The 24467-nt window shown below is 42.2% G+C and overlaps 1 protein-coding gene across 7 annotated transcripts in view; it reads left to right on the top strand.

The window, feature by feature from the left end:
• OSBPL6 (oxysterol binding protein like 6) overlaps window positions 1-24467 on the top strand; it is a 189003-nt gene that overhangs the window by 98468 nt on the left and 66068 nt on the right. For all 7 annotated transcript variants that reach the window (XM_050968992.1, XM_050968990.1, XM_050968989.1 and 4 more), the window contains exons 3-4: window positions 12262-12357; window positions 20216-20338. In XM_050968992.1, coding sequence (XP_050824949.1) covers window positions 12262-12357; window positions 20216-20338 — 219 coding nt within the window. The remainder of the gene's footprint in view (window positions 1-12261; window positions 12358-20215; window positions 20339-24467) is intronic.

Genomic DNA, 24467 nt, shown 5'->3' with positions numbered 1-24467 from the left:
CACCTGCCGGCCGACTGTCAGTTACCTTCTGCTGCTACCTGCCTCTCTGCTGTGAGCGCTGCACGTCAGTCTCTTAGTGATTGTCAGCTCTTAGTGTTCTTCTTCGAGTGCTTGCTCACGTCCATTCCATGTTAGGTGTGTGTGCTCGCTACATGCACCGGTGCCAGAAGATTTTCCCTCAGCAGTATCCATAGAGGACTGGCTCTGGCTCACTCTGGAGTGGCGCCCGTATGGCGTGGTATAAGGGGTGCTGCCAGCTCCCCCCACCCTCAGTTCCGTTTTGCCACCAGTGACAGTGTTGGAACATCTGCTACTTCGGTTAGCATTGATTCCTTCTCTGTTCTTGCGAACTTTGAAATCCTGTAAAATAGTTATAAGTAGTTAGTAGTTTTCTTACTTACCCTTAGTAGTAGTTCTCGAACTCTCCATTAGTCCTGAATGGGACCCAGCCGGGGGTTGAGGCGTGCCCCGGTCCCCAGACTTTAAGCCCTATGATGGCTGAAAACAGCCTATGCCCATACCAGCTGACTAACGTGCTTAGGCGAGGGGCACATAAGTGACAAGTGCCATATCTGCAAATCCTTCAAACCTAGGATGAATAAGGAGCACAATATCCGCCTGATAGCACCCCTAATGGACTCGGCACACACTCTGGCACTGGAGCAGTGGTCTGACTCTGCACCGAGCACCATGGCCTCCATATGCAGTGCTCCCTCAGTGCTGTCCACGAGTTAGCACTGGTCTCCCTCTCCGGTTCTGGTCAAGAAGCCGAAAAAGACTTTGAAGGGAAGATCTCCTACCTCACACAAGGAAAAGGAGAGGGCGGGGGCAAGCCAAGATCCGTGTCGGGCAGCTCAACATGCTCGGGAAGTTGGGCCCCAGCTCAAGTCGAGTGGTGCAGCCCATTCTGTACTTTGCCAGATAGCTGTGCAGGCCCTGGCCAGCTTCAGGTGCCGTTGACACCTGAAGCTCTTCAAGCAGCTCAGGAGATCCTGAAACTTCTGGTGTCGCCCTCACTGCCTCCTGTGGTACCCTGGTCTTGATGAAAACCTGTGTTGTGACCTATGCATGTGTCCCCACCTCAGCAGTACTGTTCCCAATAAAGAGGGACGTCATGCCAGCATTCGCTCGCCCGCAGCCATCATGCCTCAGAATGGTAGAGGCAGGCTCAGCTTGACTGTGAACCACTGGATTTCCAACCAGTTATGCACCTTATAGTAGCTCCATCTAGGTTGTATTTCCCTAGTTTGTTTATGAGATGGTCATGCGAGACAATATCAAAAGTCTTACTAAAATCAAAATATATCACATCTACCACTTCCCCCCACTCATAAGGCTTGTTACCCTGTCAAAGAAAGCTATTAGGTTGATTTGACATGATTTGTTCTTGACAAAACCACGCTGACTGCTACATATCACCTTATTATCTTCTAGGTGTTTGCAAATTGATTGCTTAAATGTTTGCTCCATTATCTTTCTGGGTACTGAAGTTAAGTTGTCTGGTCTATAACTCCCTGAAGTATTCTATAGTAGGGAATTACAGTGTAGACTAAAGTTGAGAGATGAGCAATAGTGGGTCAGCAGATGAGATCAGGAAGATAAGCTAGATATTGTCCAAGCAGAAGTGTTGTTCAGGTTTGAAGTTAGCAATCAAATGTCATGGAGCGAGAACATGGAAAGAGAAGACACATTATAGTGGAAAAGATGAGAGGGGAAGTATACAAGTCTTCACCAGAAATGAAAGTGATGATTAGAGTATTCAGACCAATAAAAGAGTCATAAGGACAGTGGCTTCTTGGTGGAGAATGATATAATGACTGATATACACCACTGCCTCAATATAATGCCACCCGATATAACACAAATTTGGATATAACGCGGTAAAGCAGTTCTCCGGGAGGGAGGGGCGGGGCGGGGCTGCGCACTCCGGTGGATCAAAACAAAGGGCAATATAACACGGTTTCACCTATAACGCGGTAAGATTTTTTTGGCTCCCAAGGACAGCGTTATATCGAAGTAGAGGTGTAATTGAAAGCCATACTGAGATGAGAAAAGATCTGTGGTTGGTAAGGAATTAGTTACTAACTACCCGTAGAAAGGCAAAGGCAGACAGAAAACTTTCAAGGAGATTTTACTGGGAGAGTTGGTTTTGAAGTGAGAGGAAACAAATTTCTCTGGAATCTTGTTGGATAAAGAGGTTAGAGACAGGATGGTCATTTAGCAAGTGAGGAAGGACCAAGTGAAGTTCTTTTTTTCCAGAAGAGAATAATATCTAGTTTGTGAGATAGGGAGAGGTGTATTGCAGATGGAGTGACTGATGAGAGTGATGATTTAGTCCCCGATCCAGCAAAGGACTTAAACATACGCTTAACCTTAAGCATGTGAGTAATCTCATTGAACATAAAAAGGACTACTGACATGCTTTACTTTAAGCACATGCTTAAGTGATTTGCTCAAATGGGGAAAGAATAGGAAAGCAGATTGCAATTGATATTAGAACAGGGTGACACATCTCTGTGTAGTGAACATGAGAGAGCTCACAGAGGCATGAGTGAGAGAGGAGACAGTGCCCAATTATAGGAGGATTAGAGGAGAAGGAGGTATCGGTTCTGAAGGCAGGACTGGATTCACCTGTTGTTTTAATTTGTCATGCTGCCCATAGAACTTGAGCTCGGGCTGGAGTAAGAAATTACACATTCAAAATAGACATTGTGAGTCATCAGTGCCCTGCATGTGGATCAGCATGGCAGTGTTTTTTCACAAGCCATCCAGAGGGTTTGTAGTAAACTATGCTTTCCATATGTCCCAGTGGATAATGAGCTCCAGTTTTTCACAAAAGTCTTGCAAGATGCCACCAAGTACTGTATAAATGAGTTTACATTGCTGATCCACATACCGGGGTGATGGGAGGTGCAGGAGGAGAAACAGGATGTGATTAGAAGTGGAGCAAATTGATAGAGTTAGGTAGAAAGTGGTAGGTATTGATATATGGGTTGAGGACATAGGGCAACAAGTAAATTGTAGAGGGAAGTGATGAGGTAAGAGAAAACTGAGTGGCCCACATGTTTTGTGGGATGATAGTACAACAGGGAAACAAGTGGCGGCTGGCTTGCAGAGGAAAAAGTAAAAACTGCTAAGAGAGTGATTGCTGCTGGCAGTGAGGGAGAAAGAAAGAGGAGTTGGAGTTTGTGACCATTGCAGTGGGCAGGAGAGTTGATAGATGTATAACAGGTGTGGAATGTTTGCTTATTTGTTACTGATTTTTCCAGTTGTGTTGATGTTTAATAAACTTTTTCTGTGTGGCTATTCTAAGAAATAGTAATTGGATTCACTCTCTCTACCTTCCACATTTTCTTAGGGAACACTATCACACATCATCTTTCCCATTAATTTGATGGTTGAGTTTCTGTTGTGATTTCTGCTACCTGTTTAGTGAGTCTTTGGCTTCTAATTTGAAATAGTATGTTCCTTGTTTTGTTTTAAAAATGTACTGCATTTTATTTCCCTTCCAGGAGAATTTGGAATAAAAGTTTGTACCAGACTGTGTATATCTCTAGTGTGATATTTTGTATTATACTGGGATTTGTAAAATTCTTAACTTACTATTCAGTCATAAAAAGAGATGCATGTACAGAGGACATTTTTTGTGAATTCATTATAGTTTTCTGCCTCATAAGCAGTGGCAATATAAGCTGTTTGGTCTACATGCTATTTACCTGTTTATAAAGTGTGCCTTAAGAGCAGTGTTTATCACAGGAGATTATAAAGCAGAACAAGGTAATATTTTCTATGTGAAGGGAAGGTCTAAGGTTATTACTGACCGAAATCCTTTAAAAAAATGTATCCCTTTTAAAAAAAAAGATGAGCAGAAACAAGCGCATTCACTATTTGCTGATAGCTTTGAGAGTCTCAGATGGAAGGTGCTTCTAAGTGCTACATATTGTTATTACAGTGACATATAGTTCTCTTCCATTTTGTCTGCTCTATACTGATAATAAAGATGAGGCACTGTCAGAGATTCAGGTGTTAAAACAAATAACTTAAATAGCAATATGTCACTGAAAAAATAGCGTGTTCATTCAGGGGTTCTGCGGGAACCAAAGAATGAAGTGGCTGAACTGCTAGCAAAACTGAATCTCAAAACAAAATATCTGAATTTGGCCCACCCACATTTTTAAAATTCATTCACTAATGACTGAATTAGCACATCAAGCAACATTTTTCTTTCATGCAGGGGATTTTTTTTTCTTCCTCTGCCCCCTTTCATTCATCAACATTAATGGAGTGAATTACCAGCTCAAGACTATTAAGAAAAGCACCATCCATCCTTTTTATTGTAATGAGCCTGTAATCATCATAAAACTTCCTGTCATATGCCATCATTTGAATTCTCATTCAGTGTTTGCCAGCTTGTTTGTTTGCTTTGTTTTGAGTTAAACATGTCAAATCTGGACCAGAGAAAAAGAAAATTGTCATCAGAGGATCAGACTCTCTCTTACCTGGAAATCATCCCAAACAAATTATTATTAACACTAAGGGAATGTTCCTTTTGCTAAGGCTAGTTCTTTGCTACAGCTTTTGCTTTATCTAGTTCTGCTGATATTTCTCTCTAAACTGTTATCCAGAGGTGCAGGCTCTTACTCCTATTAAAAGTCCATCTGAGAAAAGTACTTTTAAAAGCCAAGTACTCTTTCTCCCTTGAGCCCAGTCACATCACTAGTAAAGTGGCACATATAATACAAAACCAGAGTTCCATAAAGGGCAGATAGTTGATACTTGAACTCACACATGCTTGACATTTCTATAATACAAGAAGTATTATAGAACATCTCCTGAAGAACAGATGGAGAAACACATACCTGGATATTACTGTTGTGCTACAGAAATCTGGCTGGAGACACATTTATCTAGTAGTAAAAGAGTGACAAGGAGAAAATGTTTAGGGTGGCAGTTGCTGCTCAGCACGTTGCTATACAAGACCAGGATGTGCTAACAGAAAAAAAAAAGTTTTAAAGAACTTTACATGTGTTAGCCATAAAGATTTTTGGGGTTGTTATTCCTTTGTGTGGTGAGTGACGACCCAGATTGTATGCAATGGGTATGGAGATAAGAGAATACAGGGTCAATAGAGGTGAATGAGGATATGAATGGGACAATAGTTTAATCATAGCAAAAAAGAGAGAATGGCCAAGGTGAAGTGGGTTTTTTTCCACCTTCCCCACAATGGATTTGGGTGGAGGCTTAGTTGGGGTGAACATGAAACGGGAGTTAGGCAATGGTGTCACAATTTATTAATGTAAATGTGGGGAGGATGCCCAGTGCAGGTACTCCATAAGGAAGGGATACAGTGGTCAGATAAAATGGATTGATAAAGGATTTGAAAGAGATATTCTTTAAAGGAATGGAAACAGGCCCTTCCCCCCCTTATAGCCTCCTCTCAATCCTCATTAAAAGGGGGAGATGGTGAAGTCCCAGCAGTGGATTGGCTGGGGACCAGGATGGCTATGGGACAGGGCTGACAGAACCGCATGGATATTATTGAAATGATTATGGGAATTACTTGCACTGTACAGCTTAAATGTCTGGGAGAAACCAGCCAATAAAGAAGAAAGTTGTAGCCTATTTAAACCACATCCAGAATCCCCTGCCTTTCTTCCAGCATAGCTGGACAATGCATCAAAGCTAGTAAAACAGGCTTCTGGAGATAAGGGAGAAAAGACCTTCCTATTTCATATCTTTCATTTCAGACAATATCTTCCCCACTTCCTGTGTGCAGCTCCCAAGGATTACAAGTTCTATTTTATTCAAACTATTGAATTCAAACCGAAGACAGCAATGCTATGAACAGACAGCTACTGACTCCGCTCCATTAATTATCCAGCAGCTGAATCTTGTGTATGTTTCTGAACTAAATGGAGAATCCCTGAGCCTGTAGGGCAGTGTGAGTGGTAGTTGCTTTGCAGAGCTCTTTCTCCCACCCCAAATTAAGTAAATTTAATTAAAAGAATTAATTGTGTAAAATAATTAAGCAGCAAAACTGGGAAGAAAACACAATGCTAGACTTGTTCTACTCTGCATTTCCTGCCTCCCTGCCCACAAAACATCACTTTGAAAATCAAATCTGTGCCTTCCGTGAATATGATTAATTAAGCCATCTCCAGTTATGATACTTTTATTGTGTTGGAGATTTCCCTCATCCCTCTGATTTGAAGCAGGTCAGCATAAGAACATGCGGGCATTCACTTTGATGGAGAGGAGATTCTCAGATCATTGTACACCTACACAGAAACAAAGTTTTACTAGATTAAAGGGACCATGTAAAATACATTTTTCCAGCCGTATTCCCCAGAGCAGATAAGCAGCTTTTCGCTGCATAAAGGTAGTGAAGAAACAACATAAGTAGGGCCCTACCAAATTCACGGTCCATTTTGGTCAATTTCATGGTCACAGGATTTTTAAAAATAGCAAATTTCATGATTTCAGCTCTTTAAATCTGAAATTTCATGGTGGTGTAATTGTAGGAGTTCTGACTCCAAAAGGAGTTGGTGGGGTGGGTGCAAGGTTATTGTAGGGGGAGTTGTGGTACTGCTACCCTTACTTCTGCACTGCTGCTGCTGGCAGCTCTGTCTTCAGAGCTGAGCAGCTGGAGAGCAGCAGCAGCTGCTGGCCAGGAGCCTAGGTCTGAAGGCAGAGCTGCCGCCAGCAGCAGCGCAGAAGTAAAGATAGCAGGATATGGTATTGCCGCCCATACTTCTGCGCTGCTGCTGCTGGTGGCGCTGCCTTGAGAGCTGGGCGACCAGCCAACAGCTGCCGCTCTCCAGCTGCCCAGCTCTGAAATCAGCACAGAAGTAAGCGTGGCAATACTGTGACCCCACCTACAACAATCTTGTAACCCCTCTGCAACTCCCTTTTGGGTCAGGATCCGCAATTTGAGAAATGCTGCTTTCCCCCATGAAATCTGTATAGTATAGGGTAAAAGCACACAAAAGACTAGATCTCATGCGGGGGGGGAGAGCAGATTTCATGGTCAGTGATGCATTTTTCATTTGGTAGGACCCTAAATATAAGGATAGACTCTTCACTAGCCCCCATCCTCCTAGGGACTGTGCTTGTCATGGGCTCACCTTCCCGTAGCTGAACTTTGGAATTTTGAGGGGGGGGAGGTACAGTCATGGAGAAGGAGTGGGTTGGGTCTTGTTTAGCTGGAGGTTGTGTGTGAAATGGAACTGAGTATTTTGAGCCCCCTTTGTGATCACAGATGAGGTAAATTGTGATAGTTTCACTCTTCCCAGCTTCATTTGAAAATTATTCCCAGGATAAAGTGGAGGGAGGGATTGCAGTTACGGTGAAGGGGTGGGAATGGGCATTGCAGAAAGAGCTCAATTAAACTCCAGGGGTAAAATCTTGGCCCCCATCTTGCGTCTGACTTCTGCAGGGCCAGGATTTCACCCTAGGACTTCAAGTTAACTGAGAGAAGCTCTGTGTTGTGAGAGGAAGTCCAAGACTGAACGATGGAGAGATTAAGTCTTCTTCTCACAGCCTCAGGATAAGGTGGGGATGAGGGCCCCAAGCAAACTGTTTACTTTTTTTTTTTTTTTTGGTTGTATGAATGCTGTTGGTTCAAATTCCGATAACTGTGTTGATCCCCTGTCTTGTTTGGCCTCTTCCTTCCTCATTCTTCACCTTACTTTTTAGTTTATTGTTGCTGTCTATTCCTCTAACTGTTTGTATTTTTAATATTTAAACCCAAAATTTAACATCATCATTTAGGGCAAGAGTGATAGCAAATAAATAAAAGTAAAAAAAGTTCTATTGTCAAATATATCTATCTTTCAGAACGTCAGACAATCTACATAATTTCTAGCTGTAATTTTGAGGAAGAATAACACACAAACATGTTTTCCCTTAATGAAAAGCATTCCATACTAAATAATGGCCCCATGGACTTTATCCCAGCAACACACTGGAAAGTAAAGGTGGTAGTTTTGTGTCAGGGTATAATAGTCATGACAGAAAATAACCATAAAGAAGAGCTGTACAGAAAAGTACAGGACAGTTTCTGAAATAATCTAAAGAAGGTAATTTTGTTTGAAAACTGTCAATTTTCCTGTTTCCAAACAAATAATCAAATAAATTAGTCTTCATTAGAGTGCTACTGGCTAATACATGTGCCACTCAACCCAAGTGGATCTATAAAGATGAGGGCTGCAAAAGAATCGTTTGAAGTAAAAACACATCATGGAAAGTGTTGCTGGAAATCTGGCAGCCAAAGTTGTGCTGGGTTTCTCCATTCTAAATATTGTACAAAAATGAAATTGCAGTTATGCAACATCCTACTACATTTGCTGTTCCAAATGAGCCCTTCTGAACATCTGTGGTGGGCAACATTCCATCTCAGAATGGAAGGATTCTTTCCTGCCAAACAAAACTGGCAGTTAAGAAAGTAGGAAAATCATCTTGGTTATTATAGTCAAGAAAGACAGTTGCTACCTCCTTAAATGGTTGGACCCATGTTTTATGGTTTATTGTTTTAAGTCTGATGTCATGTATAAGTGTACGGAATCTCAACAATTTCAGATTTTTCATTAGGGTTCTTTACTGGAGTTTGTAACTCTAAGGCAGTGGTCCCCAATGCGGTGCCCACGTGCTGGCCTCCGGGAGAGCACCCGCTGAAATGCCGAAATTCGGCAGCATTTTGGCGGGTGCTCCACAGCCGCAGTGGTCCTTCGTCTGGTGTCTGCCAGACGAAAAGGTTGGGGACCACTGCTCTAAGGTGCTAAGCTCCTGTAAGCATGAGGTTACTCAACACATGATGTGGGATTTTTCATTGAACCAGCATTACAAGTAAATACACAAATGTTTGTCCCAGATCGGTAGCTCAGTTTGAGCACTGGATTGGACTATATGTCGTAAAGCAGAAGTTTCCTGTCTGCAGAATTCTTGCTGGTGGTCCCCAGAGAGGTGGCTGGTCACATGATGCTGCATCTCTTCCTCATTTCTAGCTGCTAAATGACATTAAGGGCAGATGAAAGTACATTAACTATTATTTTTGTATGTGATTAATTGCCATGGGGATGTTTTGTGATTGCAAGTGGGAATGGAGGTTGTCTGTGCTATTCTGAGTAGATGGAAGGATGGCCTGTACAATCGTAAAAGACAAGAGTGGAGGTCCATGAGACAATCTCTCTATCAAGATATGGCTCACACTGTGAAAAAATTTGCGAACCCAGGTAGTAAAGAGGGGGAAAGGTGATCTTGTGCTTAAGACTTAGACTGGGACTTAGGAAATCTGACTTATGTTTAACTGCCACAGACTCCCTGCGTGGCTATGGGCAAGTCACTTAATCTTTTGGGGACTCAGTTTCCCATATGCAAATTGGGAAGAATAGTCCTTAATGTCAAAGGAGTATTATAAGAAAACATTCAGTATTTTTTGTGAGGCGCAGGCATAGTGTGATGCTGGAGGATGAATACATTTCTAGATAGGAATTTGGCATACAAGAAACATTTCTTAAATTATATATAAAGAACAGTGTTGTGCTTGTAGTAACACAGTATGCAAGAATTTGGTATAGCATAGAGGATAGTTCAAGCTAAACTTCATAACCACTGATCAGAAATATACCAAATCTGAATCTATTTCTCTATAAACTGAATGCCAGGCTGTATATGACAGCAATGCTGTATTATGGCAGTTCTAAACCGGTGTTCTTTTGAGCATACTGTACTGTCTTTGGGCCTGATCAAATTCCCACAGAAGTGAGGAGTCCTTCCTCTTACTTTAATGGGAGTTGGACAGAACTATTGTGCTATAGATAAATATGGCATCTCCAGAACGAAGTGGTCCCTGTTTAAGGAGAAGTAATTTAATCATTAGAGTTCTGAAAACATTCTCCTTTGCCACACCAACTGCTGAAGAACAAGAAGTGCCAAGTCACCCTTCTCAGGTGTAATGGATATGAACAAACCAAAAAAGAGTCAAACGACCATCCTTTAATTCAAGTAAATTTCTTGTTTCTTTTAATAGTTTTTAAAGTGGATCTTATCAAGTTTAATAAGACACAGAATGTTTTTTTTTGTAATGGCTTGTGCAAACCATGTAATTCTTTTCTTTATTTCTATAAAACATAAGGCTTCAGTGCCCCCCAAAATAAATAAAAATTCATACTGTGACCCAGCTCTCGTACAATAACAAGTCACTGCGTGCATGTGAGAGAAATGTAAAAATGATGGAGACGGATTGGATTTAATTTCCAAGTTTCTAATGATCTGTTATTTAAGTAAATGAATAAATTAGTGGGCTGGAGACAGATAAGTTTTTAAGTCATTAAAAAGTACCTTTACAATTAGGGTGACCAGATAGCAAATGTGAAAAATTGGGACGGGGTGGAGGGTAATAGGCATATATATAAGAAAAAGTCCTGAATATCAGGACTGTCCCTATAAAACTGGGACATCTGGTCACCTTATTTACAATGTAATTTTCCTTATACTAGTTTTCACTGGTGTTTCCACAGTTCAAAGTTATGCTAGTTTTTCAGTGAATCCAATCTTAGTTTCACATGTGTTGTGGGAAAGCAGATACAGAGATTTCACCACATACTTCTCTCTTCTGCTGTGTTGCAATTGTGGATAGAGTCTGCAGCTCTACCATAAAAGGCAAGGCTGCTCCCACATCTGTTGGTGAGGGAAGAGGGCCAGGGATCTATAAGATGTCAGGCTGGCCTGTCAATAAAAATGTGGCAATAAATGTGAGTGCAAATGGAGTTGCTAAAGGTACCGGTATTGTTCAGCTGGAGGAGGAACTGGGAGACTTTTCTTATGGTGTTCACAATAGGACTGAAGACTAAAATAAACAGGATATACCTGAAAATATGATCTCTTCTCTTTAAGGTTTCCAAAGAAACTACAGAGACTCCTACCCCTTTTATGACCAAAGATGGTCTGACCCCAATACATACTCTTTCTCCTATTTTTGGATATAACTCTTTTAAAAAGTCATTTATTTAATACATTACATATTCAGAGATGTTTTGGAGGAAGGGTTTATATGAACAGCTGTATGTACTTTTTTTTGGTTGTGATCATTGTGAACACAAGGTTTTGTGAATAAAAATTTCATTGTACTAAAGCTTCTAGTTATGTTTATGTTTGATCTTGCTGTATGTATTTGTCTATTCCCTGACAGCTTTTGCCCTCATTTTTATGTCCGTGGAATCTGAACCTTCAATGGGTGTAAACAAATTTAACAGAACAAAATGTAACTCTTGTTTTAGTTTGGAGGCAATCTTTCCTAGATGGTTTCCCCTCTTGCAGCATTCCCTTGTAGTAGTAGTTTTTTCACATCTAAATGAGAGGTAACTACTTATACATGGTAGAAAGAAGAATAGAACATTTTATTCAAAAGAGTCAGTACTGTCATGTTCTGGTATTACTCCTACCAGTTTATATTGACAAAAATGGTAAAATCCCACCCTGGAACAAATCACAAGTCTAAACACATTTGCTGCAGGCAAAAATTGGCTTTTCTCTCCCAGCCTGCGAGGAAAAAAAGTGTTTTTTACCTGCAAATATAGGCTTTAATCTTTGCTGGAAAATAGAAAAAAATTTGACAGAATTGCTAAACGTTTTGCTTTTCAAAAACTTTGGGCAAAATGTGATATTTGTGACATTTGTTTTGTTTTGTAGGGGTGATAACACTTACCCCACGGGGTTGTTGTGAGGACCAGATAGTTCATATGTATACAGAGTCTTAAAGGTGTGGAGTGTTACTGAAGTGCTAAACATATTAGTAAAAGTTTCCAGCTCAATTTTCTCATCCATTAGTTGGAAAATGCAATACATGTCAAGAACATGTATTCCACTTTGAAGTCTCTATAAATGAGAGCCAGCTGAGACATCATCTTTCCTCTCCTGGCACTTAACCATTTTCTAGTCATTGCTGGGTAAAACTGCATCTCATTTTGAAATCAGTAATATTTAATTCCTTCTTGAGAGCATTTCAGAGAAAACTGCATGGTTACACTGAAAGAAAAAAACATGCACAGGAATTGTAATACAGAAATGGATTACTCAAAAAGACAGAAAAATCATGTTTTGCTGTTATGCATGCAAGTATTTCCTACTTATTTTAGCCAGTCAGGGCACTGTGCCATATGTTTACTGTAAACTGTGTAATCCTCCGTTGTTCATAATGTAATGTGTTTTTTCAACAGACATGTTCTGTGACCGAGCAATGTGTTTTCTTTATTCTTATTTTAGAGTGCTCATGTATTAGAGCGAAATATTTCTTTTGGAAGTGCAGACCCATCTGTAAGCAAGCAGTTGCTCGAAACTGAGTCTGTCTCTCTGTCTAAGGTCAGTGTGGGAATGGGATGATCTCTATGTGCCTGCTTTGCATGTTTTTTAAAGAAATGCTTTAACTGGTAACTTTGTTGTGACAGCTTTTGTGGGTGGGCTGTCAAGTATGATGCAGTTCAAGTCCTACAGCTTCTGGTTCCCCAAATGAGACTAGAGTAAAGCATACTTTTAGCTGTCAGAGAAGAAAGTTTTTAATAGCAAAATGAAAGATTTGAATCAGTATAATGTCCTGAAGCACCTAGAAGAGGCATGTTATTAATGAAAACACAGAATGCCTAGGTCTCTTTCAATGGCAAAGAGTTACTTTAAGTATAAGGAAGCTTGTAGTCTGGTGGTAGATTAATGCCATAACATACAGGGGATAAGAGACTCATTCTGAATCCACGTTTTTCAGGGCAGCAGGGACTAAGATAGCTGTGGAGACAGCACACTCAGTCCCAGGGAAGGGAGAACCTTGTTTGGGTTGATTTGCCACAGACCTCTCTGGTTGACTTTGGAGCAGTATTGTTGGGTTCTGGAAAGAGCCATATCCAGAACTTCTGGTCTGGATGGGTAGTTGGCAAAGCACAGGGGTACTGAGAATGTGTATGTGGGTAAAAGGGAAAAACTGAAAGGTGGCAAAGAATCCTGTGACACCTTATAGACTAACAGACGTTTTGGAGCATGAGCTTTCGTGGGTGAATACCCACTTTGTCAGATGCATGTAGTGGAAATTTCCAGGGGCAGGTATATATATGCAGGCAAGCTAGAGATAATGAGGTAGTTCAATCAGGGAGGATGAGGCCCTATTCTAGCAGTTGAGGTGTGAAAACCAAGGGAGGAGAAACTGGTTTTGTAATTGGCAAGCCATTCACAGTCTTTGTTTAATCCTGAGCTGATGGTGTCCAATTTGGAGATGAACTGAAGCTCAGCAGTTTCTCTTTGAAGTTTGGTCCTGAAGTTTTTTTTGCTGCAGGATGGCCACCTTAAGGTCTGCTATAGTGTGGCCAGGGAGGTTGAAGTGTTCTCCTACAGGTTTTTGTATATTGCCATTCCTAATATCTGATTTGTGTCCGTTTATCCTTTTCTGTAGCGACTGTCCAGTTTGGCTGATGTACATAGCAGAGGGGCATTGCTGGCATATGATGGCATATATTACATTGGTGGACATGCAGGTGAATGAACCGGTGATGGTGTGGCTGATCTGGTGAGGTCCTTTGATGGTGTCGTTGGTGTAGATATGTGGGCAGATTTGGCATCGAGGTTTTGTTGCATGGATTGGTTCCTGAGCTAGAGTTACTGTGGTGCAATGTGCAGTTACTGGTGAGAATATGTTTCAGGTTGGCAGGTTGCCTGTGGGCGAGGACTGGCCTGCCACCCGAGGCCTGTGAAAGTGTGGGATCATTGTCCAGGATGGGTTGTAGATCCTTGATGATGCATTGGAGAGGTTTTAGCTGGGAACTGTATGTGATGGCCAGTGGAGTCCTGTTGGTTTCTTTCTTGGTGTAAACGGGCGGACTCACCCCCGCAGCGCCTCCTGCTGGTCGTCCTCGGGAATTAGCTCTGGTTCCAGTGGAGCGCCCTCTTCAGGCCAGTGATCCACCTTGTTTCCTGCTACGGCCCCGTGTCCCTCCCTGGACCCCGGTACCCCTTTTACGTGGGGTTCTGCCCCATGGCAGCAACTCCTTTTCCTTAGGGGTTTCCCCTCCCTGGGAACCCCCCACCCTCTATCCCCACTTTGCTTCAGTGTAGGCTACTGCCAGTCATTGTCTAGCCCCACGCCCTGGGACAGACTGCAGTATCAGCCACTCATCATCAGCAAAGGGGTTTGGACCTGCTGCCTTGACCTACCCGTGGGTTGCACCCTACAACCCCAGTACCTCCTGGCCTAATTCTAGGCCGTAGCCTGGGGCTTTCCAGGCAGGAGCTCCTCAGCTCCCCTGCCTTTCCCCAGCCCTGCTTTACCCTAGGTACCTTATCTCAGCTTCCAGCAGCCAGGCCCTTCTCTCTCTGAACGCAGAGAGATACTGTCTGGACTCCTGGCTTCTCTGGCCTTCTTATTAGGCCCTGTCGCTCAGTTTGGGGTGTGGCCCCCAGCTGCAGCCACTTCCCCAATCAGCCCAGCCTAAAAGGCTGCTTTCTCCAGCCCCAGCCCTTCTCCAGGGCTGTTTTAACCCTTTCAGGGCCGGAGCAGGGGTCCATCCTGCTACACTTGGGTTTGTCTTGCAGTAGGAGGCTTCTGGGTACACGTCTGGCTCTGTTGATCTGTTTCCTTATTTCCTCGTGCGGGTATTGTAGTTTTGAGAATGCTTGGTGGAGATTTTGTAGGTGTTGGTCTTTGTCTGAGGGGTTAGAGCAGATGCGGTTGTACCTCAGTGCTTGGCTGTAGACAGTGGATCGTGTGATATGTCCAGGATGGAAGCTGGAGGCATGAAGGTAGGCATAGCGGTCGGTAGGTTTTCGGTATAGGGTGGTGGTAACGTGACCATCACTTATTTGCACCGTGGTGTCTAGGAAGTGGACCTCCCGTGTAGATTGCTCCGGGCTGAGGTTGATGGTGGGGTGGAAGCTATTGAAATCGTGGTGGAATTTTTCCAGAGACTCCTTCCCATGGGTCCAGATGATAAAGATGTCATCAATGTAGCATATTTAGAGAAGGGACGTGAGTGGATGAGAGCTGAGGAAGCGTTGTTCCAGGTCGGCCATAAAAATATTGGCATATTGTGGGGCCGTACAGGTGCTCATAGCGGTGCCACTGATCTGGAGATGTATATTGTCATCAAATTTAAAATAGTTGTGTGTGAGGATAAAGGCACAGAGCTCAGCAGCCAGTTGTGCTGTGGCATCATCAGGGATACTGTTCCTGACAGCTTGTATTCCATCTGTGTGTGGGATGTTCGTGTAGAGAGCCTTTACATCCATGGTGGCTAGGATGGTGTTTTCTGGAAGGTCACCAATGCATTGTAGTTTCCTCAGGAAATCAATGGTGTCACGGAGATAGCTGGGAGTGCTGGTGGCATAGGGTCTGAGTAGAGAGTCCACATATCCAGACAGTCCTTCAGTGAGAGTGCCAATACCCGAGATGATGGGGCGTCCAGGATTTCCGGGTTTTGGATCTTGGGTAGTAGATAGAATAACCCTGGCCGGGGCTAAGGGTATGTTGATTTGTGCCGGTGTTAGTGTAGGGTGTGTCCTGAGTAGATGTTGCAGTTTCTTAGTGTATTCCTTAATGGGATCTGAGGGAAGTGGTCTGTAGAATTTGGTGTTGGAGAGTTGTCTGGCAGCGTCCTTTTGGTAGTCAGACCTGTTCATGATGACAACAGCACCTCGTTTATCAGGCTCTTTGATGATAATGTCTGGGTGGTTTCTGAGGCTGTGGATGGCACTGCTTTCTGCACGACTTAGGTTATGAGGCAAGCGATGTTGTTTTTCCACAATTTCTGCCTGTGCACGTTGGCAGAAGCATTCAATGTAGAGGTCCAGACTGTCATTTTGACCCTCAGGAGGAGTCCATGTGGAGTTCTTCTTCTTGTGCTGTTGGTAGGAGGGTACCTGTGTATCATTGCACTGTTCAGTGTTGTCCTGAAAGTATTCTTTGAGTCGGAGACGGCGAAAGTAGGCTTCCAGATTGCCGCAGAACTGTATCATGTTGGTGGGGGTGACAAGGCAGAAAGAGAGTCCCCGAGATAGGACAGACTTTTCTTCTGGGCTGAGTGTGTAGTTGGATAGATTGACAATATTGCTGGGTGGGTTGGGGGTACTACGGTTGTGGCCCCATGAGGCAGGTAGGAGTTTAGACAGCTTACAGTCCTTTTTCCTTTGTAGAGAGGTGAAGTGAGTAATGTAGATCTCCTGTCTTATTTTAGTGAAGTCCCTGTGTATGGAAGTTTGGTTATTAATGAGAGTCTCCAGGTTGGAGAGCTCTTTTTTGATGTTTTCCTGTTTGCTGTATAGGATGCTGATCAGGTGGTTCCTCAGTTTCTTTGATAGAGTATGGCATAATCTCTCACTGTGGTCTGTGTAGTATGTAGATAGCAGTGGATTTTTGACCTTTAGTCCATTTGGTATGATGTCCATCCGTTTGCATTTGGAAAGAAAGATGATATCTGTCTGTATTTGTGCAATACACTGAGAGGTGGGGTCTCCCAGTGCATCTTGGGTTTCATCCATTTAGGCCTGAATCTTGAGCTTCCTGGAAGTCAACAGGGTCCATGCAGATGCAGAGATCTGCCGGCACAAAGTTCAGTGATTATAAGATTCTTATGGCTGGGACCATATCTTCTGTTATGTTATTATGTAAAGTACCTGGCACAAATTCTCCTCTTAACAAACAATACGTATTAATTCCATACAAAACAGCTATTTTTTTTAACTGCACTGAAAAGGCAGGGGTGTAGTGGAGAGTAATGATATGACAATGTTATTAAAGGTCATCTGCACACAGGAAAAGAGTTAAGGTTGCACAGGCAGTCTTATCTTTGCTATTTCCTGACTTTGGAATGCTTCACTTTCCAATCTTAATTTTTTTAAATTTTGAAATGGAATTTCCTAGGTTTTAAAAAAATTTTTTTTTATCATATGCAGCTATTTGCATAAAGCTCACCTGTGCATATCCTGCTGCTGCTCTGTGCAGGGCTGGTCCATTATGTAACTTATGGTGACATTCTCAGGGGACCAAAAATGCAGCTGGGAATCAATGTTAGATAAAGTGTCCCAGCCATATTATAGAATCATAGGACCTGAAGGCACTTTGAGAGGTCATCTAGTCCAGGCCCCTGCACTCATGACAGGACTAAGTATTATCTAGACCATCCCTGACAGGTGTTTGTCTAACCTGTTCTTAAAAATCTCCAAGGATGGAGATTCCACGACCTCTCTAGGCAATTTATTGCTGTGCTTAACCATCCTGACAGGAAGTTTTTCCTAATGTCCAACCTAAACCACCCTTGCTGCAATTTAAGACCACTGCTTCTTGTCCTATCCTCAGAGTTAACAAGAACATTTTTTCTCCCTCCTCCTTGTAACAACCTTCTATGTATTTGAAAACTGTTATCATATCTCCTCTCAGTCTTCTCTTTTCCAGACTAAACAAACCCAATTTTTTCAATCTTCCTTCATAGATCGTGTTTTCTAGACCTTTAATCATTTTTGTTGCTCTTCTCTGAACTTTCTTCAGTTTGTCCACATCTTTCCTGAAATGTGGCGCCCAGAACTGGACACAATGCTCCAGCTGAGGCCTAATCAGTGCGGAGTAGAGAGGAAGAATTACTTCTCGTGTCTTGCTTACAACACTCGTGCTAATACATCCCATGGTGGTCACTTTTTTTTCCTTTTTTTTTTTTTTTTTTTGGCAACAGTGTTACACTGTTGACTCATATTTAGCATGTGGTCCAATATGACCCTCAGATCCCTTTCCACGGTACTCTTTCCTGGGCAGTCATTTCCCATTTTCTCCATATCACCTTTTGATCAGCCCATGCCCCTTTATCTTGCTCTTCTGGCAGCAGAAAGCGGGAGTGATGGAAGAATCCCTACGCTGACTATACATCATTGGAGAATCACACGTACACTGGCGTGACTCTCACTGAGTCAAGATGGCTTCAGGATCAGATTATGGTGTTGGTGAAGCACAAAGCAAATAGCTGCACTGCACTGACCCTTTTTATTTGCCAGTCTCTGACCATTTGTTTAAATTAATATATATATGAGTTCTTACTGAAAAGTATTTAATGCCAGTGCTACCTTGCAGATCAAAGACTTTTCCCTGCAGCTAAGCTTGTAAAGGAGAATCAGTGAGGTGGGGATCAGTAGACATAAAGATATATAGAGAGATTCTGTACTTACCTCGTGGGGCTAATTAGTTTAAATTCCCCCCCCCCCCCAAGTCTTAGTATTTCTTGTTAGAGAAGACCTTTTGCACATGTAATAAGCTCTTCTACACCAGGGAGAAAGGAATAATTACCTTAAAATAAGGTGAAGTCAAAATAAACCGGGTGCTCTTCAAAACCATGATACTTACAGGCAAGAAAAGAGAACAGTGGGGAAATGTGAGTTATGGCTTCTGGAGACAACACTAAATTGTCTGTGGACTTGCTTGGGCATTTGATGTAGATATTACTTTATTGTTTAGACAGATATTTCTAGTGACCCCTTTCTCAAATCAAAAATTTTTGTGATCCCCTTATGGTTACTATGAAAATAAGCATCTGTGGTAAAAATAAGCTTATCTAATATAATTTTGTGTGTGTTTTTCAAGAGATAGACTAAATACTCAACCTTGAAGGTTGAGGGTGTGCAGGGGTGGGGTGGGAGGAGGAGGATGAGAGTGGGGTTTTCTTTGCTTTAAGTTGTAATATATTTTTCAGTGTTTCACAACCCCCCATTGCCTTTTGTGTCCACCCAGAGGTTGCGACATATCAGTTGAGAAACACTGTTGTGGAGCTATGAGAAATAGTATTGGTGAGCACATTATTATGCAGGCACAAGTAGCTTTTTAAACTAGAGCTGACTTTTGTTGACCAGAGAGGCAGCAAAGGGATATAAATAAGGGCAAAACTGTTTTGCATAGGCACCTTATACTTTTGTTGCTGTCTTTCCCTTCAAAATATTAAGCCATAATTTTGGCTTGAGTCATATAAGTTGTAATTCCTGATGGCTGCTAAGTGTGGAGAAAGTGGACTAAACAGCCCTCACATGGGCACATGAATTATAGGGGATGTAATGGAGTTATACAGAATAGTCAATCATATGGAGAAAGTAAATTGGACACTACTATTTAAATTTCTTATAATGCAATGAAGCTGAATAGCAGAAACTGTAAAAGGAAATACATTTTCCTAAAGCACAATTAGTCTGGCGAACTCTGTACCACAAGATACCACTGAGGTCAAGCACTTAGTACGATTCAAAAAATGATTAAATATTTCTATAAAAAACAGAGCCCATCCACAGTTACAGTGGAGAAGATTTTTAAAAATCTTAAAATTTGGAAGGGATGTAAATTCTCATGCTTCAGGCCACTAACTGACAGGAGTTAGGATGAATGTCCTCTGTGGTCAAGTTATTCTATAATTTGCCCACTTTTGGCGTTTCTTGTTCCTTCTTCTGGAGACTTTTGGCATTGGCCATTGTTGGAGGAAGGATAGTGGACTGGATGGATCACTGGTTTGATCTATTCTCTGCAAGCATAGTGTTAGTATGTACCCATAGTTTGGCTATGAGAGTGCTGTGTACAGCTCTTCACACAATCCATGGTTTCTAAGAGAAGGACTAATACCAGGATGTTATTAGAGACCACTGGTGAGTCAGGAAGTATAAATATTTTAACATGAAGACTGTGCCCCTGACTCCTTCACCATATCTGCTAAGCCCTTCTACATTTCCTGTTAGGAAGGGTGTGTGGAACAATGTCTACAGTTTTAATAGATGGTCAGAGTTAGGACAGCCAGCTGTCATCTTGTATTTCCCCTTCTGCTTGCAAATGTGTTGGTGTGTGCCCACTGTACGCTTACCCCTGCCAGACTTTACCTGATTAACAACAATTCATAAGTATGAAATGCCATTTCTTCTCTTAACACACAGTCCTGCCATATACACATATGAATCTGCAACCCAAAGTTCTTGGCAGCTTATAGTACCAGATTTTTAAAAGAGCATAGCTTCAGTGTAGCTAGCTAAATAAAGGCCAGATTTCCAAAAGTGCTCAGAACCCAGTAGTTCCTACTTCTGAAAATCTGCCTGCTTATTTTGGTGTCTAAATGGGTGCTGAGCAGTTTTGTGTTCTGAGCACTTGAAACTCTGGGTCACGTAATATGAACAGTTTTGCATCATATATATATTATAAATTTAAAATATTATTTTTATACTTTTCCACCAGGAACCTGACAGCTGGGAAATCATAGAGGGGCTGAAAATAGGCCAGACTAATGTCCAGAAACCAGACAAACATGAAGGTTTCATGCTGAAGAAAAGAAAATGGCCTTTAAAAGGCTGGCACAAGGTAAATGTCTCTTGGGAGGAGCTAGTTAATATCAATTAATTGTGTGTGTTTTTAAATCTTTGGTTTGTTAAGCCCATGCATTGTTAAATAATCCAAATTGGTTGAGACAGGCATGTGACACTCTACCGTTCAGTTACAGATCATGAGACTTTGGTGATAAAAATCACTCTTGCAAGGTTACCTCTTGGCTGAGAAAGGATCATGTGATCATCTGACCTGCACCAAAGAAGGCTTAACACAAGTTAACCCTGAATTTGCAACACAATCATGGGGAAGAGAGACAAACTTATTCCACACACCGTGCAGCATTTGGGCACTAGTTTGGTATAGATGTCTGCCTGGAATGGCTAGTCTCACCTTTACAGTCAGAGTAAGGACATTTGCATTTCTGTATTGCAGTGAAATCTTTTAATAATTTTCATTGAACTTGATTATGAGGCAAATCCTACCCCTTTCTCTGTAGGTTTGGCCCCACATGAAACAGAATTGCTGTACAGGTGGGGTATGGTTTGGGGAGGCCACATGAGGACCGTGCACATGCTGGGCAGGGAGGAACCAAGACCCAAAGGGGCATAGGAGTTCTAGGACTGAGGAGTTGACTCTGTCTGTTAGGTCTGGTCTTCACTACGGGGAGACTGATGCTGCTGCAATTGATGCAGCAGGGATTGATTTAGCGGGTCTAGTGAAATCCCACTAAATTGACAGCAGAGCGCTCTCTGGTTGACCCCTGTACTCCAGCAATCCAAGAAGAATAAGGGAAGTCGACAGGAAAGCGTCTCCCGTCGACATAGTGCAGTGAAGTAGCTGGAGTAGCGTAACTTAGGTCGACTTGGCCTGTAGTGAAGACAAGCCCTTAGGCTGGAGTAAGCAGCTCTGAGGCATGGCTGCTTCCACCCCATGGCCTCTCATCACAGGAGCCATCCTAATTATTCAGTTGTAACATAGGGGATAGGATTTGAGCAGAGGGCTCACTATTGCTAACATTGCAGTTGGCACATTACTGTGCATTGTAACAATTCAAGTTTTTCATCCTACTTCACTTAAAATGAACTTTTACTCTGAGTTCACCATGAGTAGTTTGTTTGCACTGTAACTTATGCTTCATTTGGCTGTTCTCTTATTACTGAGATGTAAAAAACAAATAATAAAAAAATCTCCTCCTAGTTTCTTCCCTTTGTTGCACTGATTGCCTGCCCACTCCACCCTCTGGTGTTTTTGCTTGCTGGGCTGGTGACCGTGTTCAGCTGTGAGATGGAACTATGAATGCACAACAGCAAGGCCACCTGCCCAAAAGCCATTCTTTCCTTTAATTAGTTTGCACACATTGCTGCCCATATTTAATTTTATTAGTTTCAAAAATTGCTGTTACTAGATTTAGGTCACTATATTTATGTCAAAACAATTACCATCTTTTTGTTTGAGCAACAAATTGTGTGCTGTAAGGACTGACCTGCCTCTCTTTGACTCAAGAGTAATTTTCCAGTACAAAATACATGTTGTTGAAAGAAACAGAAAGGCCTGCTTTTATTCACAGCGTTTTCTGGAAGAGCATTAACCATGTTTTTGCTAAGCAGTGTGGACTGTATTCATAGGTGAGTCTAAAGTGGTGGGTGTAAGTAATATTTTTCTCTGCCTCCCCACCCACTATATATTGCACTGACTTAGTCTCATTTGTGGTTACCAAAATGTAGCTTCCACACATCTGTCCCTTTGAATCCTGAACACCTGTTCACCTTAGGTTTTTTCCCCCCAATAGTTCCTATAAACATAGTATTTAAGTGCTGACACATCATCCTGAATTTGACCTACTGAAAGTAAGGGAGTTTATGTTGGTGTAACTCACACACTGAGGGACCAGGAGAGAAGAGTTTATCAAGAAAAACAGCTAATGGGACATGTAAGAATTTTGTATAGCGTAAAGCAAGGCACCTCCTACTTCAATATGCACTAACTTATGCTTCTTCACACCACGTTATATATTAGTAAGAGATTGTAACAGGATAACTGGCTCCTTAAATGGAATCAGGCTCAGCTCTCCTGTTTCAGTCTAGTTGTGACCTAGTTTGGTGTGATGAGGCAGGCCGGGCTGCCCCCTGGTATTATAAATGGAAGATAGCACAAAGGTGAGAAAATCCAGATCCCAGAGTTCAGAGAGGGAGCGCTGGGAGTTTGGAACCCAGAGAGGGAGCTCAGACGAAGAGCAGAACTGGGTTGAGAGCTTCAGGGTGGGTGCCCCTGAAGGAAGGTGAGAAGGTGAGAGTTTCTAGTTGAGATATGGAGTCACATCAGGCTGGTGAAAGCAGAAGGTGGGAAGGTAGCCGGGGGTGGGGGAGCAGGTGTGTATGTTTGTGTGTGAGAGAGAGAGACTTACAAACTTGAATGTACTGCTTGTGCTATGCTGGGGAATTCTGGATTATGACTGTGGTACTTCTGTAATCAATTAACCTTACAAAGGGCTGTTTATACTTGGAAAGCTTGCATAGAGATACTGGGGACTCCAGAAGAAAGGGGAAACTGAGGTAGAAACACCAGTCATGATGCAGCCTGCCACTGGAGGACATCTCTGATGGGGCAGCGTTCTCAGTGGGGTTCTAAGAAAGTGAATCTAAGGGAGTCTAACCTTGTATCCCCTCCAAGGGCCAAATTATCAGCTCCTTGCATGTATTGGTGAACAGTTACATTGACTCAGGTGGTTCTACTCATGTGAATATCTGTTTATGGATGTGAATAAGTGGATCACAGTCTGGCCCTGGGTCTTTATCCCATTTTTACAAATCACATACAAATAAGATATCCTCAACTTGCATTTAGGGACTGGATTCATTAAACTGTTTTTCAGAATGCCTACATGATGTGTCGTCTCTGTAAAAAATACAGTGTGCTGGGAGATAGTGAAAAATTCTAAAGACAGTAATTGCAGCACACGGTACATCAGCAATAATACACTAACAGTTTACATTTGCTGTATGTAGCATATTTCATCCTGACGGGTCTCAAAATGCTTTGGTAACATAAGAGATTCCTTTGTATAATTTGTATATTAGTTTATCCAGTACCCAAATGCAGCATGGTTTGGAGTGAAATGATGTGGCTGTTTCCTCTGCAATATTCAAAACTGCATTACAGTTTAGAATAGGAAATGGGAGGAAAATACTTTTATCGAGTGGAAAGTATGGGAGAAATGTAGAAAGGCAGAATTACCTGCCACTGACATCTCTACCCTTACAAAAAAATTCCAAGGGGTCTTTAATGGCCATAATTTGACTGTACATCTCCTCCAATGAATATCTCCAGCAACACAGTTCCCCCACATACCAGGTTGAGACATTGGTGTCACATCCTGAGTCACTAGCATCACTTCATGCAGCACTGTCATGAGGTACTTACAGCAGTCTCTAGTTCAAGTACTGGCCCTGCCCAGGCTGTTAGATTTAACAGGATCACAATACAAGAAGTTTGTCATTCCCCTCTACTCCAGTTTCCTCAGAGGGCTTGCCTAGACTAAGATAAAAGGTGTATTTTTAAAAGGTGCATGTTAAAAATACAACTTGCCCTTTTTAAAATGTGTTAGGGCTTCTCTAGATTAGGATCCAAAGGTGCGATGTTAGCACACATTAGTTAACATCTTTTAGAAGTCTAGTGAATAGAAAGCACACTGCCTTCAACACATGCTAAGCTGGTTAAGATAAAACCCACAGCCTCGTCTATACTACAGTTTCAGAATGTGTTAGCTAATCCATTCTAACAACACATCTTTTATGCTAGTAAAGACAAACCCTCAGAGTAGAGAATATTGTTCTCTGCCCATCCTCCGTCATGGGGGAGAGACGTACAGTGGTGGAGTAGTGAGTCTCAGCATGGAGGTCAAAGGACCACAAGAGTTAGGTGGTTCTATCTTTTGGTCTAGGAATAGCTTTGGGTTTCCTTTTTTCCTGGATGAGGAAGCTAGAAAAGCCATTAATGTGGAATATGACTAATGTGGGTGGGAAGAAAGCGATGCAGAGCTTGAAGAAACCAGTGACCACCTTTTTTAAAATGGTAAGTTGGAGTGTCAGCCCTATAGACCTCTCTGGACTGGTCAGAGAGCAGGAAGCTATCTTGGGCTACCGAGAATTCCCAGGGCAATTCT

Source organism: Gopherus flavomarginatus, chromosome 10, assembly GCF_025201925.1.
Source record: "Gopherus flavomarginatus isolate rGopFla2 chromosome 10, rGopFla2.mat.asm, whole genome shotgun sequence".
Classification (NCBI taxonomy): domain Eukaryota; kingdom Metazoa; phylum Chordata; order Testudines; family Testudinidae; genus Gopherus; species Gopherus flavomarginatus.
The sequence above is the reverse complement of the archived record's forward strand: the minus strand, read 5'-3'. Positions and strand labels throughout refer to the sequence as shown.